The 15991-nt window shown below is 37.4% G+C and overlaps 1 protein-coding gene across 1 annotated transcript; it reads left to right on the plus strand.

Moving 5' to 3' along the window:
* The first annotated feature begins 2447 nt into the window (after positions 1–2447).
* itm2a.S (integral membrane protein 2A S homeolog) lies at positions 2448–11585 on the plus strand. The gene is given in 6 exon segments (NM_001086092.1): positions 2448–2556; positions 6478–6609; positions 7210–7395; positions 8433–8543; positions 9495–9645; positions 9946–11585. Coding segments are annotated over 6 exon segments (744 nt in total). The 5' UTR covers positions 2448–2478; the 3' UTR covers positions 10032–11585.
* The last annotated feature ends 4406 nt before the right edge of the window (positions 11586–15991 follow it).

Below are 15991 nucleotides of genomic sequence, written 5' to 3' on the forward strand. Positions count from 1 at the left end.
CCAGGGCCTATTTTAATTCTCAGTCCGGACCTGACTTATATGCGAATGGCTGGATTTCTGTCCAGTTCTCGCAATGTTTTAAATGGGACAGAAAGTTTGGAGCAGACAGCCCTTTGACAAACTGAGATGTCCAGTTGAAACCCACACAGCTGGAAACCCTACCTCTATCTATTCTGCCTGATGAGTAAGACCAATCCTTTAATTATAGGTAAGGGATCTATTATACAGAAATCAGTCATTCAGAAAGCTCTGAAATACAGCAATGCTCATTTAGAAAAAATATTTCTTATTTTTGATTGATTTCTGTTTCTTTAATAGCAAGAAATTAAATGCACTTCATAATAACTAAACCATGTCTAGGAGAGTATCTGGCTATTTAATTGGTTTTCATTTGGCCAGATTATTGTTTTGGTTTTCACAAAACCGAACACAAAGTTGAGACAGGCCTTAGAAAAACCGAACTGTTCGGGTCAAAACCAAACAGGTGGCAACCCTAATCTTGACACAGTGAAAGGGGAATGTGGTACAAAGTAATTGCAGGAGGATGATGTAATATTTGGGTTTCATCTTGCCTGGCCAGAAACGCTTAAAGGAACAGTAACGTCAAAAAATAAAAGTGTTTTAAAGTAATGAAAATATAATGCAGTGTTGCCCTGCACTGGTAAAACTGCTGTGTTGCTCCACAGCAGCTTGTTTATATGAACTATAGTAGTGTTTCTGAAGCAAACAGATCAGTTTTACCAGTGCAGGGCAACAGTACATGATATTTTCATTACTTTAAAACACTTACATTTTTTGGTGTTACTGTTCCTTTAATGTCAACTTTATTAATAGTGAAAAAATATTAAAAATACAGAAAAGATTGTATTTTTATGCAATAAAGTTGACAACCCTTCTTGATATAGCCACAGTACAAGCAGGAATGGAACTAGGTGTAGGCAGAGTAGGCGCGCGCCTAGGGTGCAATCATGGGGGGGGGCACTTTTAAGAGACATTTTTTTTTTTTTTAACCCTGGTTTGCTTGGCCTTTAATAGGTTTTTCAGTTTTATAAACCACTTGTTCCAACCCCTACCTCCCTTTTGGCAGCTGCTGACACAGGTATAAATTTGTGGGCAATATCTTGGCTGCTGCTTGCACAGGTAAACATAAGACTAGGGGCAATTTAATGGATTTTTGGCTGCTGCTGGCACTTGGCACAGATACATATTTGGGGGGAATATGATGGATTTTTAACTACTGATGGCACAGGTACAGATTGGGGGCAATATGAGGGATTGGCTGCTGCTGGCTCAGGTACATGGGACAATATGGTGGTTGCTGGCACAGGTACATAGATGTTTGGGGCAATATGATGGATTTTTGGCTTCTGCTGGCACAGGTAAAAATTAGGACAATGTGATAGAATTTTTGGCTGCCGCTGGCATATGTACAGATTGGGGGTAACAATATGATTGACGTTTTTGCTTATGCTGGCACAGGTACAGATTGGAGGCAATATGAGGGATTGGCTGCTGCTGGCTCAGGTACATAGGGCAATATGGTGGCTGCTGGCACAGGTACATAGATGTTGGGGCAATATGATGGATTTTTGGCTTCTGCTGGCACAGGTAAAAATTAGGACAATGTGATTTTTTTGGCTTCCGCTGGCATATGTGCAGATTGGGGGTAACAATACGATAGACGTTTCGCTTATGCTAGCTCAGGTACAGATTGGGGGTAACAATATAACAGATGTTTTGGCTTATGTTGGCACAGGTACAGATTGGGGGCAATTTGAGGAATTGATTGCTGTTGAAACAGGTACAAATGGGGACATATGATAGGTGCTGGCACAGGTACATGGGGTAATATTAATAGTAAGGTGGGAAATGGTAATGCAGGACCGGGTGGGGGGCACTGATTGTAGCCCTTGCCTAGGATGCCAAACCTTGGCCCGGCCCTGAGTACAAGTGAGCCTGGTGTTGGTGTTCATGTGTTGCCATGTATAGCTTGCATGTATCTATAAATCAGCAGCAATGTGGGCTTCTGTCATTTACTCCCTGCTGCTGTACAGTCACCCATTATACAGAAGGGCAGTCAAGCTCAAGCAGGAGACCAGTCAGATTCATCCAAAAGAGCAAAGACACACACAGTATGGCTACTAAATAGCTACTGAATCCTAAAAATACACTATAAAAGTAGAACTTTTGATTTAAAATGTTTAGATAAGAATAGGACAGTAACAAGCACAGCTGCACCACACAGGGTGGGGGAATAAAAGTAGCGCCTGGTGCCTGATAATTAGGGACAATTGACAAGTACAGACAAGTGCTAATTTTACTGCGTATTGGCTTCCTGAGAAGTCCTTGCCCCTTCCTGAGCTGCGGGAATGTCACAAGAGTCCCGGATGTTCTGAGCTGGGGGAGGAGCTGCGCTTGTTGTTAGTGCGTCAGAAGCAGCTGTACAGGCGCTAGATACAGGAGCTTACTTCGGACATCATGGTGAAGATTGCGTTTAGTTCGCCCTTCGCGGGCAAGAAGCCTAGCAAAGACGCCGAGGCCTTAGTGGCTGAAACGGTAAGTCGCTTTTAATACGTGTGTACGGTAATGCTGGAGACTGCGGCCTAGTAAGGTTCCTTGTGTTGATTACATTGGGTTGCGAAGGTCTGTAACTACAGAACCAGCAGAGCGTGCGACTGTCGGACTCAGAAGAAGCAGTTTCAATATATCAATTTCTTGGGTCTGAATCTGTCGAATACGAGTAGACAAATGCTGTAGGCATAGAGAAGAATTGCTTCAGGCTGGTTTGTTCTGTGTTCTCAGTTTAGTATGAGATTCAAGGAAACAGTCCCCACCCTGTGCTGCTTCTGTTTGGTTTTACCCTCTGCCTGGAAATAAATACCTCGTCCAACCTGCTCTTTTTCACACCATGAAATGAGTTGTGAGGCCTTTGTATGTGCAATTGTTTCTTAACTTGTAGGGAGTTTCCTCATACCCTGCCAAATGCTGGAACCGTATCGCTTCCCTTACTGATTGGCCACAATAAACATCACTATAGCAGCACCTCATTTGCTTTGTTCATAATATAGTGAATAAAGTACCCCCTCTTGTAAAATATAAGGATATTATTAGTTACCGAGGAGTTTCATGACCATATAAAAACACGAGGCCGAAGGCCGAGTGTTTTTATACAGGTCATGGAACTCCGAGGTAACTTCTAATATCCTCATATTTTACAACTGGGGGTACTTTATTTATTATAATACACAAATTTTAGTGAGTCATGTGACAGAAATGACATCACTACTCACCGTTTATAACTGATGACATCACTACTCACCGTTTATAAGGATATAATTTACAGGATATTCATGGCTTTTGTGTATTATAACTACATTCTGTACAGCAGCTCATTTGTTATTACAAGTATAGGACCTGTTATCCAGAATGCTCTAGACGTGGGGCTTTCTGTACGACGGATCATTCTGTAATTTGGATCTTCATAACATAAAGGGGGTGATTATAGAACTGCCAACTCTAAGCAACTTTTCAATTGTTTTTAATTATTTTTTATAGTTATTTGCCTTTTTCGTCTGACTCTGCACCTTTCAAATGGGCGTCGCTGACTCCCTTCTAAAAAAAAAAAAACAAATGCTCTGTAAGGCTTCAAATTATTGTTACTTTTTATTACTGATCCTTCTATTCGGACCCTCTCCTATTCATATTCCAGTCTCTTATTCAAATCAATGCCTGGTTGCTAGGGTAATTTGGACCCTAGTTACCAGATTGGTTAAGATGCAAATTGAGGAGCTGCTGAGTAAAAAGCTACATAACTCAAACACCTTCAAAAATAAAAACAAATTGTCTCGGAATATCACTACATCATACGAAATATCATCTCAAATATTAACAACCCCTTTAAGTCTACTAGAAAATAATGTAAATATTAAATAAACCCAATAGGCTGGTTCTGCTTCCCATAATAATAGTAATGTGTATTGCTGGGGATAAGTAACATGTCTACCAACTACCTTTGCCATTTCACAAGTCAGCTGATCTGTTGATATGGCTCAGAGTTGCTGTGTGGAGCAGTGCAAATATTTTTCATAGACAACATGGCTGCAGTCTCTAAGTTGCATTAAAGGGGTTGTTCACCGTCAGACACTTTTTCTAGTTCATTTTGTTTCAGATAGTTTACCAAAAATAAAGACTTTTTCCAATTACTTTCTATTTGTGACCATTTTTCTAATATTGAAGTGTAAAGTTTCATTTTTCACCTTCTATAGCAGCTCGGGGTGGGGGGGGGGTCGCCGACTCTTTAACTGTTCTAAATTGATACATGTCATCTTTAGTCCTGTTGAGCAGAATCCCTGAGTTGCATTAAAAGGGTGGTTCACCTTCAAACTTTTAGTATGTTCTATAATGGTTAATTCTAAGCAGCTTTTCAATTGGTCTTCATTATTCAATTTGTATAGTTTTTGAATTATTTGCCTTTTTCTTCTGACTTTCCAGCTTTCAAATGGGGGTCACTGACCCCATCTAAAAACAAATACTCTGTAAGGCTACACATGTTATTGCTACTTTTTATTAATCCTCTTTCTATCCAGGCCCTTTCATATTCCAGTCTCTTATTCAAATAAATGTATAGTTTTCAGGGTAACTTGAACCCTAGCAACCAGATTGCTGAAATAGCAGACGGGAGAGCTGCTGAATAAAAAGCTAAATATCTCAAAAACCACGAATAATAAAAAATGAAAACCAATTGCAAATTGTTTCAGAATATCACTCTCTAATTCATACTAAAAGTTACCTCGAAGGTGAACAACCACCTTTAAGATGCATTCATCTGCTAAGAGCCATTGAGCCAGTTGCCTGGTCTTCTAAGGGGCTTTACCCCAAAATGACTGAAAACTTAAGAGCAATGTTTTGAACACATTACAAGAGTGGTAGTCCAAACAACATTATGTACTGTGGGCCACTTCCATTTGACTTAAATAGGAAAGACCTCATCTAAAATTATAACTGAATACATACATTTAAATAGATAAATGACATTTAGAGGTAACACACATTCACCCAGCATTAGTTGGATATTCTTGATTTGCACTGGTGCTCCATCACCGGCAACCACAGGATTAACTTCAATGTATTAAATTGGCAAATCAAGAAACAGCAAGGAGCAGAATACCTGCTATTCAGTCTACAAGATATTAGTATAGATATCGGATGATAGATACCTTCCACAGAGGGTGTTTTAGCTGCTGCTGCTAGTACAGGTGTGGGACTTGTTATCCAGAATGCTCACGACCTGGTGCTTTCCAGATAATGGATCTTTCCTTAATTTGGGTCTTCATACCTTAAGTTCCCTAGAAAATAATTTAAACCGTAAATAAACCCAATAGGCTGGTTTCAGCTTCAGTACATCTTAGTTTGGGGCAAGTAAAAAGTACTGTTTTATTATTACAGAGATAAAGGAAATTGTTTTTAAAAATTTGGATAAAATGAAATCTATGGGCGACGAGCTTTCTGAATAACCGGTTTCCAAATATCGAATCCTACACCTGTATTAACAATCAAAACATCACACCCTTCATAGGCCAAACAGGTTATATCGCATAGTGAAGAAAACTTAAGGCAAGTGGAACAACTCCATGTCTATATACAATTAAAGTAATTTGTATATTTGTTTTGTAGTATAAAATCCAGACACCGATTAAGCACATAAAGCTATTTAGAAAAGGAACATTTAGCGCAAAAGAATATAAATGTGTGTTTAGAATGTTGATTGCAACAGAAACAAAATGGCTGTACTGCAAAAAATATTACAATGTAACCATTTTGAGGAAGAATCTTAGTTGCCTGTAAAGGCATTCTTTTGAAAAGTTGTGAAATTAATACATTTTTTCTCCCCATTTAGAAATAGAAACTATGCTTGAGGCATAGAGGTGGGGCAGTCAATTACTTTCACTTTCCATTCAGCAATTCCCATATGTCACTGTACTCCTCCCATTCCCCCTTCCCTCCTGGGTATAAGGTCCCCCATTCTGGCGCATACACAAGATTTTGGGGTGATACACAATTTGTCTTAATGGGGTTCCCAAAATGCTCCTGCCTGCTTGCTGTGATTGTGTAATTCCAAGACTGAAGGAAACAACATTTAGATAATATAGTGTAAGTAAAGTTTATTTATTTAGCTCCACTAACATGACAGAGAAGAATTTTGAATTATTTTTTTAGGCTGACAGATCCCCTTTAAAGCTATCACTTCTTGTTTAATGACATGCAGGTTTCTTACACACTTAAAGGAAACTTTGATGTCCACTTCAAACATTTTTACCTTGTGCAAACTGATACAATTCCATACAAGTTTGCATCAGTTTTATCCATAAGATATAATCTTTATCTTGATTTTAGGTGAAAACACCAAAGTAAAAGTTGAAAAATCGAGTAAATTTCTCTTAAACATTTTCATTAAATAAAGATGTTCCTTTCTTTTAGGATACTGAATTTGCTTCTCAAGGGACCGAAAATTCAACTGGAAGATGTCTGCTTACCCTCTTGGGTCTTGCTTTCATATTAGCTGGTCTAATAGTTGGTGGTGCTTGTATCTATAAATACTTTATGCCCAGGGTAAGCAATCATTTATATTTGTATAGTTTGAAGTAGATATTTTAATTGTGTTCTGCCGATAGTTAAACTTTTCAGTGGTGCACAAATTCATAAAAAAATATTTCCCATCTCTACAAATGTATTTATGACTATTATATTTGGCCAGTTATGTGCTGGGTCAGATCAGTGATTTTTTTTTTTTTGTTCAGGCCAGTGTTTGAATCATAATGCATGACTATGGAGATCTGTTTGACTTTACAGCTTGGCTTTAAAAGTAGGGACTATTAGTAGAAAGTTACAACTTTTACAGCTGTGACTCTGCTTTTCATGTCCCATTAATTGCCCTTTTTTTGTACCTTTCCAGAAAGAATTCTCCACTCTAGCTCTATAATGTCTTACCACTATCTGTAAATTTTTTACTATAAAAATGCATTTACAACAGGGGGCATTCATTTACTGTTCAACAGAGCAAAAAAAAAAATGGTTTTCACTAACTAAAACAAATAGAACAAATGTAATTAGCATTTTTAATGTTGGGTTCAGAGAAAATATGACTTTTATAAAGGATGAATTTTTAATCATTTATTAAATTTAACAGAAAATGTTCTTCTTCTATTTAAGCACAAGATCTATGAAGGAGTAATGTCTTATTCAGAGCAGCAGCATGATCTTGCCGAGGAGCCTTATTACCTTCCTGTCTCAGAAGAAGCTGACATCAGGGAAGAGGACAATGTTGCACTGATTACTGTTCCTGTACCAAACTTTTCAGATAGTGATCCAGCAGCTATACTTCATGATTTTGATAGAGTAAGTTTTAGTACACATTCAACTGTTTAATCTCTTAAACCTAAAATAGAAAAAAAAAAAAAAAAAAAAGCATTTTATAGACACATTATGGTATCTCTTCAGGTGGTTTCTCACTCTTAAGGTGATTTTGCATGGGCGATAAAATGCCCCATGTGCCATTTTCTCTTAAAACACACAATATCCTCATACTGGACATCGAATTAGTAACTTGGATGTATGCTGGTCAATGAAAAATCAGAATTAATTGTAGGGCCAGGTTTTCACACATCTTTCCACCTTGTAGTTTCAACTAAGATGAGTGTCAAACCTGCCTGTTGTGCACAATGTAGCAACATATAGTTCAGGGCATTGCAAGTGTTAACATATCAACCTTGTACTGTTTAAAAATACATGGGCATTATACCTATAACTTTTATAAAGAACCAACAAATTCTGTAACGCTGTATGTTACAATTTTCCAGTGTAAAGACAAAGAAAATAGTATGGTAGTGTTCTTGATATGTACCTGAGGGAATAACCGAAAATTTTCTGGGAAATGAATATCTGTATATGCGAGGGATATTTTCCCTTTAAGATATCCTTCCTCTATCTAATGCACGCATGAACACCTATTTTATTTCTTAAGTAAAAGCAAGAACGGAAAGGAATATGTACAAAGTATGCTATTATAAAAAAAAATAAGGCTTGTTTTTAATTATAAATGTGCATTTTAAGCTTAATGAACAGTTAACATTGATTTCTCTCTTGCAGCTTCTATTTTTACAATACAATTTTGGGTTTAACTGGCATGTAGAGTAAGCTAGCATTAAACATGTCATTGATGGAATAAATAAAAAATCATTTTAAAAAAGGGATGTTCAATGCACTAATTAAAGGGAAAGCCACAGTTTATAAAACCTTGAATGTTGGTGATAACTTTCTAAAATAAAAGAACCTAAACCTCTTTTATTCACATTCTAACTTTCCCTGATTATGATTAATACAAAAAGCTTGCTGTAAAAAAAACTCAATCTATATCTCTCTTGTATTTTTTGCAGCTTCTGACAGCCTACTTGGACTTGCAGCTCCAAAAATGTTATGTCATTGATTTGAACACTTCCATTGTCATGCCACCAAGAAACCTGCTGGATTTGTTCATTAAATTGGCTGTATGTACTGTTGCCAGTTTCTTTAAATATGTTGATAATGTTCTGATTTTTATTGAATATTTAAAGGGATTCTGTCATAGAAAAAAAAACTTTATATAAAATGCATCAGTTAATAGCGCTCCTCCAGCAGAATTCTGCTTGCAATCCATTTTTCAGAAGAGCAAACATTTTAGAAATTTGATGTCGAGCTAGACATGTTTAGTTTCCCAGTGCCGTCAGCCATGTGACTTCTGGTCTGATAAACATAGTCACTCTGGGACGAAGACAAACTGAGCTAATTGTCACGACTACAAAAATAGATAATGTTGATAATTTACTGATAATTGTGTCTCTGTGTGTTTTAGCAGAGGCAATTTTCAGTATTTTCTGGCGTTTTGAAGCCATGGCAACTAGTTGCTAATAAGTAGCTCTGTGTGTCTTCACCCTTACTGCTACAGCGATATCACCCCCCCCCCCCCTCTTCCTTCACCTACTCCAGCCTAACGACAATAGGAACAATATGAATGCAACCATTTAGCAATGCTCCCTGACACATGCATTACTAAAAGTGCTCCCATGCCCCACCTAGCGGTAGGTATGTGCATAGCACAATAGTAAATTAAACTCCTGATGAGGACTCCTCCAGTTACATTGAGTAGGAGACGATAGCTTGTTTGAAAATAGTTCCATTGTGAAGTGCTGACTCTTTTTGAAAGCACAGGATCAGGCACAATGACCTGAGATGGCTGCCTACACGCCAATACCACAACAAAAAATATATTGATTCAAGAATAACATTTTAAATGGTAGAATTCATTGCTTGCAATGTGCACATTATTTAGTAATAAAAACTACACCATAAAAATCATGACAGAATCTGTATAATAATGTAAATATAAAGATGTGTGTTAAAACTGCATAATTCAGCATGCTCTAGTTTTGATCTAGTTTCCTTTTATTTTTCTTCCTTAGGATGGCTCCTTTTTGCCTCAAACCTACTTAGTCCGGGAAGATCTGGTAGTGTCAGAGAAAATTGATGATTTGTCCGAACTGGGTATTTTTATTTACCAGCACTGCTTTAGAAGAGAGACATATAGGCTGGTCCGCAGAGAGCAAATAATTGGTAAGCACAACTTTTCACAGATTATCTAAAGCCAGTTTAATTTTTAGACTTGCCCCATAGCATTTAAAAAAAACAAAGCAGACAAACTATGCTAAAATTGTGTTTCATCTCAAGAATTCTTAACTATTCTGCATCTTTCATGTAAGTTGTAAGACTATGTTAGCCTGCTAAATTTTCGTCTGTACCTGTGGATTCTTCACAACATGCAATAATGAAGAATTAACAGAAAAAAAACAAAGCATTTATGTTTTGTTCTATGTTTTATTCTAATCCCCCAAAAACTTTTTTTATTTTTTTTAGGTCTGCAGAAGAGATCTGTAGAAGATTGCATCACAATTCATCATTTTGAAAATGACTTTGTGACATCAACAAGGATTTGCAACTAATCAACTAAAGTAAATCTTCTATAATCACTAGAGATGTCTTGCTGTTCGACTTCTCAATTAAAATGTGCATTGATAATCAAAATTATTTGTTCTGATGCATAGCTGTGTGCTACCACTTTTTTTTGTTATATTTCCCTGTGAGCACTATGGGTATTAGCCTGTATCTTTAAAAAAAAAACTGTAGATGTTAAGAGATGTGCATTTGCACTACTGATATAAGATTAGAGAACATCCGAGCAGTTTCAAATGAGTTAAGATACAGATTGAGACCCTTTTCACAGATGAGGTTTGTTAAAGTGACACCTCTGTATTTAGATTTATAAGATTTAGTAAATGGATCTAGTAAAACAATACAAAAATAAAAAAATGATTTAACTTCTTTAGATGGTGGATGCAATAAAGTGTGTTCTTTGCACATTCTCTCTAAATCTACTTATGCCTTTTATGGATTCCAGTATAACATTTTGAAGCACGTTGCATTGTTTGCCGCAACTGTATTGATTTATTATATATAACTAGCTTTCCAAAACTTGTGCTTGTTAAACATATGTTTCCATTTTATATCTTGAACAAAATGGGTGGTTTTAGGGATTGGACTGGCATATGAATAAGCATTGATTTTTGACACTCAATAAAAAATAGCCAAGATGTGGTCGATTTATCTAAATATGCAGTTACGATTGAATTATACCTTGTGTTTCAATCCACATTCAACAATGAGTTTGCGTGTAAGAAGGAAAATCGTCACTCTCTATAGCAGGATTTAATTAGCATTATTTTTTAACAGATTTATGTTTCAACTGGTCATATGCACGTGTAAATATAAATAAATATATATATATATATATATAGATAAAATGTATACATCACCCTGTTGATTCTCAGTGCTGAATCTACAACGTTCTGTCAGGTGTGTAAATGTAGCAAAATATTTGAGTAATTACTCATCATAAATGATCCTAATGGTAATTCTTTATTTTATTGCATAAACCGTATTGGGATCTATTATCTGGAATAAACTTTTTAACAACCCCAATAGGCTTGCATCAAATACAAATTTGGGGCCAGATTATCCTGAATGCTGAGGACCTGGGGTTTTCCGGATAACAGATCTTTCCATAATTTTGATATTCATACCTGAAGACTGCTAGAAAATAATGTAAACATTATTTGGATAAAACGGAGTCTTTAGGAGAAAGCCTTTTCTGAATAGCTGGTTTCCGGATCGTGGATCCCATACCTATTAAAAGTATCAAAAAAAGTAAATTTATCAAAACTAGTGTCTTGTTTTTTTTTTTAAATAGGACACTGTATGAAATGAAATACTCGAAATACTTCCGAGTTTTTCTGAATAGTAGATCCTATATCTGCACATTTGAATGGATCATACTGCTTTTGTCTTAAAACCTATTGTAATGTAATGTGTAGTGCACTTTTATAGTACCTAAAATTGCATTTCCCTGCTTTTTGTTACACAAGCTAAAATAACTTCCCGGAATGATAACTTTGTATTTCAAAGAAACATTTCTAATAAAGCAGTTTGAAATTATTAAAGGAAATTCTAGTTCTGTTTATGGTTTTTCATTCAAAGCTTGGCAACCTTTCTTTTTTTCAGGCGCTCAAATGCTCAGTTTTGAGTTCTAAAAGATCTGCTGGCATACAGGCATACAAAGCATCTGTTTTTGTGGTGTTACAAAGATCGCTTTTGGACCACTTGGAATGAACAGGGACATAGATAATTTTCAAATGGAAATTGTCACTTTTCAAAAGGAAATTGCCTAAAATGCCTTTACATATATATGTGTGTATGTAGATATATCTATGGGAAGGAGTTTCAAAGAAATTGTTTACTTAAAAGACAACTGTTGCCAAAATATATAATCCCCAACCAAAGGTGTGGGCTAATAGATGTATGTAATAGAAGTATGTTGGCACTTGGTGGTGCCAAAATGTTAGGCACCCCCAAGTGATTGTTTTGATTTACCTGAAACCCCCGAGGCTTTCTAGCGAGCACCACAGAGCGATCCTCTTCCACCGTCTTCTTTCTTCAAATTTCCCCGGGCAAACGCATGCACTGTAGAAAGAAATAGCTGAATTTTTAGTTAAAGTTTGGCTTTCTGTTCTACAGCGCGTGCGCAACCATGCAAAGAAACCGGAAGCAAGAAGAGGATCGCTCCGTGGTGCTCACTGGTATAACCCCGGGCCGTTGCAGTTTTCTGCTGATAGGAGCACCGGCCTGGGGTTTCAGGTAAGTTAATACAATCACTTGGGGTCCCTAACATTTGGCACCCCCAAGTACTAACAGACTTCTTCTTTAAGCATTGCACCGTTGATATTACACTATGGGGGGCATGTGCAAGGCCTCACATACACAGTGATTGGTGCAGGACTGTATAAGGGGCACACTAATTGCAATTGACAATTTACAGGCAGAGCCATGGCAAAATATACATTTGCTTAGTATGTAAAACTAGGGATGCACGAAACCACTATTTTGGATTCAGCCGAACCCCCGAATCCTTAGATTCGGCCAAGAACCGAATCGGAACCCTAATTTGCATATGCAAATTAGTGGTGGGAAGGGGAAAACATTTTTTACTTCCTTGTTTTGTGACAAAAAGTTACACGATTTCCCTCCCCGCCCCTAATTTGCATATGCAAATTTGGATTTGGTTCGGCCGGACATTCCTGCTGAAAAAAGGCCGAATCCCGAACTGAATCCTGGATTCGTTGCATCCCTATTTTAAAACTCTTTATTTCACAAATAATACCATTCATAGAGGGGGAAAAGAAAGCAGTTTTTGGGTACAACAGGACAAAATCTTGATGTAAAACCCGGGATAAATAAGACAAATGCACCCAGTGAAATGCATTATAAATTGGTGGGACCACAAATAAAAAATGTAAAATGTGGGAAAACTTAACATCAGGTTTCACTGTATCTTCAAAAATTGACCACTAGATGGTGATGTTGCATGCTTGCTTCGAAATGTCTAAGATTTGCAGGCCAATTCATGTTTTTAAATATAGATTAATATATATACTGAACAGCTACAGAATTATAATATTTGTCATAGAATGGGAAATCTGAGTTATAACACATTTTCCGAAAGGCTTCTATAAAGCCTCCCGAGTTATAATGCTCTAAAGCATTATTGACATGCCCACAATTTTACATTGTGGGCATGTCAATGGGGCAGTGCAGTTTTATAATTACATACGAAGACTGCAAAACGACATTCATCTATCAAGTTTAAGCTTCTATTCAAATAGTGTATCATATACTCTATCTACAGTATTTCTTTTAGATCCAATATTATAATGCAGCTCTGGAGTTTTACTTCCTTGTCTTGTTCCTTATTATTAACATTGACCTCAAGCATCATTTTTAACATCTAGCCTTCTAAAACACCAGCCAGGTGGTAACCCTATATATATATATATATAAACTGGGCATGAAGTTTTTACCCGGACAGCCCTTCCAAAAAACCAGGCTGTCCAGGTCAAAACTGCCTGGCCAGTTTTTCAAATTATGAAAACTGGGCAAGATTTTTCATGGCTCCACCCCTGATATAACTGGTCCACCCTGCTACATTATTGTGCAGTCTCCCCACATCATCAGCCTGTCCCACTACAGCATGGCGCCCCCCATACAGTGGGGAATGGATGCAACCCAGGAAATAATTTAGTAGAACATAGCCAATTCTGTTTAAACCTTTGCTTTTGCTGCTTGCACGTAGCATTTGTACCAGCAAGGAAAATGTATGTAGGAGGTATATTTTATATTTGGAAGCATCGTTTCATACAACATTCTCTATCAGCCATTGATGCTATTTCTGGCATCAATTGTTAAATCTCAACTTGTTGTTTAAGCAGTCTTGGATTTGGGAACAGCTGAAAATGTTTTAAATGATTAAAGATAACATAACTTGCTTCATTACATTTTGGATGTTTTTGTTTTGTCATAAATTAGTATATTTCCATCATTCAAATAATTATTTTTAACTGTATCCCAGACATGGATAGCACCGAGTTCATGGTTAAGAAAACCTTTTAAAAATTAGACCTTTATTCTTTCAGACAATAATGAATAAAGAAATATGTGAACAAGATATTTTTTGGTTTTATATATAAAAATAACAAGAGTTGTGACAGATCCTGTTAAAGGAAAACTTTACCCCCAAAATGAATATTTAAGCAACAGTTTAAATCATATTAAGTGGCATATTAAAGAATCTTACTAAACTGGAATATATATTTAAGTAAATATTGCCCTTTTACATCTCTTGCCTTGAACCACCATTTCATGATGGTCTGTGTGCGGCCTCAGAGATCACCTGACCAGAAATACTACAACTCTAACTGTAACAGGAATAAATGTGAAAGCAAAAGACACAACTCTGTCTTTTAATTGGCTCATGTTACCTAACATATAGTTTGTTTGTGTGCACTGTGAATCCTACGATTCCAGGGGGCGGCCCTTATTTTTTTAAAATGTAGCAAGGAGAAGAAAGAACTGACCATATAATTGCACCTTCCCATATATTACATCCGAAACCTCATGTGTACAGTGTTAAAATTTTACTTTTGATAAATTATTAACAAAAAGTCCACTGTGGTTCATTTAAAATAAGGGTTAGAACAGGGGGACAGAATACTTGGAGGCAGGGGTTTGATCACCGCCATATATACCTGCTATGTATCTGAGTATCCAAGCCTGCCTAATAGAGGTATTGTGTAGCAATCTGGGGTGTATGAACCTGTAGTATGTTTAGGGACCTGCAGTCACCCATTTATTCACCCCCCGATGCCGGTCCTTCACCAATGTGGAGGCTTTTCCCACAGGGTGAAATGGTCGATGTCTCTATCCGGAGTGTAATGATTAACCCTCTAGGAGTGTATGCTGGCTGCCTACCGAGCTATATTGTGCCTCAGGCACACCTCTATAGTAAATTACACTGACTATCGACCGAGCTATATTGTGCCTCAGGCACACCTCTACAGTAAATTACACTGACTATCGACCGAGCTATATTGTGTCTCAGGCACACCTCTACAGTAAATTACACTGACTATCGACCGAGCTATATTGTGTCTCAGGCACACCTCTACAGTAAATTACACTATCGACCGAGCTATATTGTGTCTCAGGCACACCTCTACAGTAAATTACACTGACTATCGACCGAGCTATATTGTGTCTCAGGCACACCTCTACAGTAAATTACACTGACTATCGACCGAGCTATATTGTGCCTGAGGCACACCTCTACAGTAAATTACACTATCGACCGAGCTATATTGTGTCTCAGGCACACCTCTACAGTAAATTACACTGACTATCGACCGAGCTATATTGTGTCTCAGGCACACCTCTACAGTAAATTACACTGACTATCGACCGAGCTATATTGTGTCTCAGGCACACCTCTACAGTAAATTACACTGACTATCGACCGAGCTATATTGTGTCTCAGGCACACCTCTACAGTAAATTACACTGACTATCGACCCAGCTATATTGTGCCTGAGGCACACCTCTACAGTAAATTACACTGACTATCGACCGAGCTATATTGTACCTGAGGCACACCTCTACAGTAAATTACACTATCGACCGAGCTATATTGTGTCTCAGGCACACCTCTATAGTAAATTACATTGACTATCGAACCAGCTGTATTGTGCCTCAGGCACATCTTTGCATTGAATTCTGCACCTAGGTAGTACTGACCCTCGTATCCAATTCCACCACAAACCCCTTCACCCATATCGAGATCCCTCCCGATCCATGTCAGTAATTTTGCCCCTTGGTCTGAGTATGATTCTGACTCCCTGTCTAAACATTCATTAAAAATGTGCCTGACTTCGTGTTTCACTCAAATCATCCGGGCTTTGTGAAAGGCATGAGGAGAGCAGGGTGCCTGTATTTATAACCGCATATCAGTAGTTAGGGTTTG

Source organism: Xenopus laevis, chromosome 8S (assembly GCF_017654675.1).
Source record: "Xenopus laevis strain J_2021 chromosome 8S, Xenopus_laevis_v10.1, whole genome shotgun sequence".
NCBI classification, from domain to species: domain Eukaryota; kingdom Metazoa; phylum Chordata; class Amphibia; order Anura; family Pipidae; genus Xenopus; species Xenopus laevis.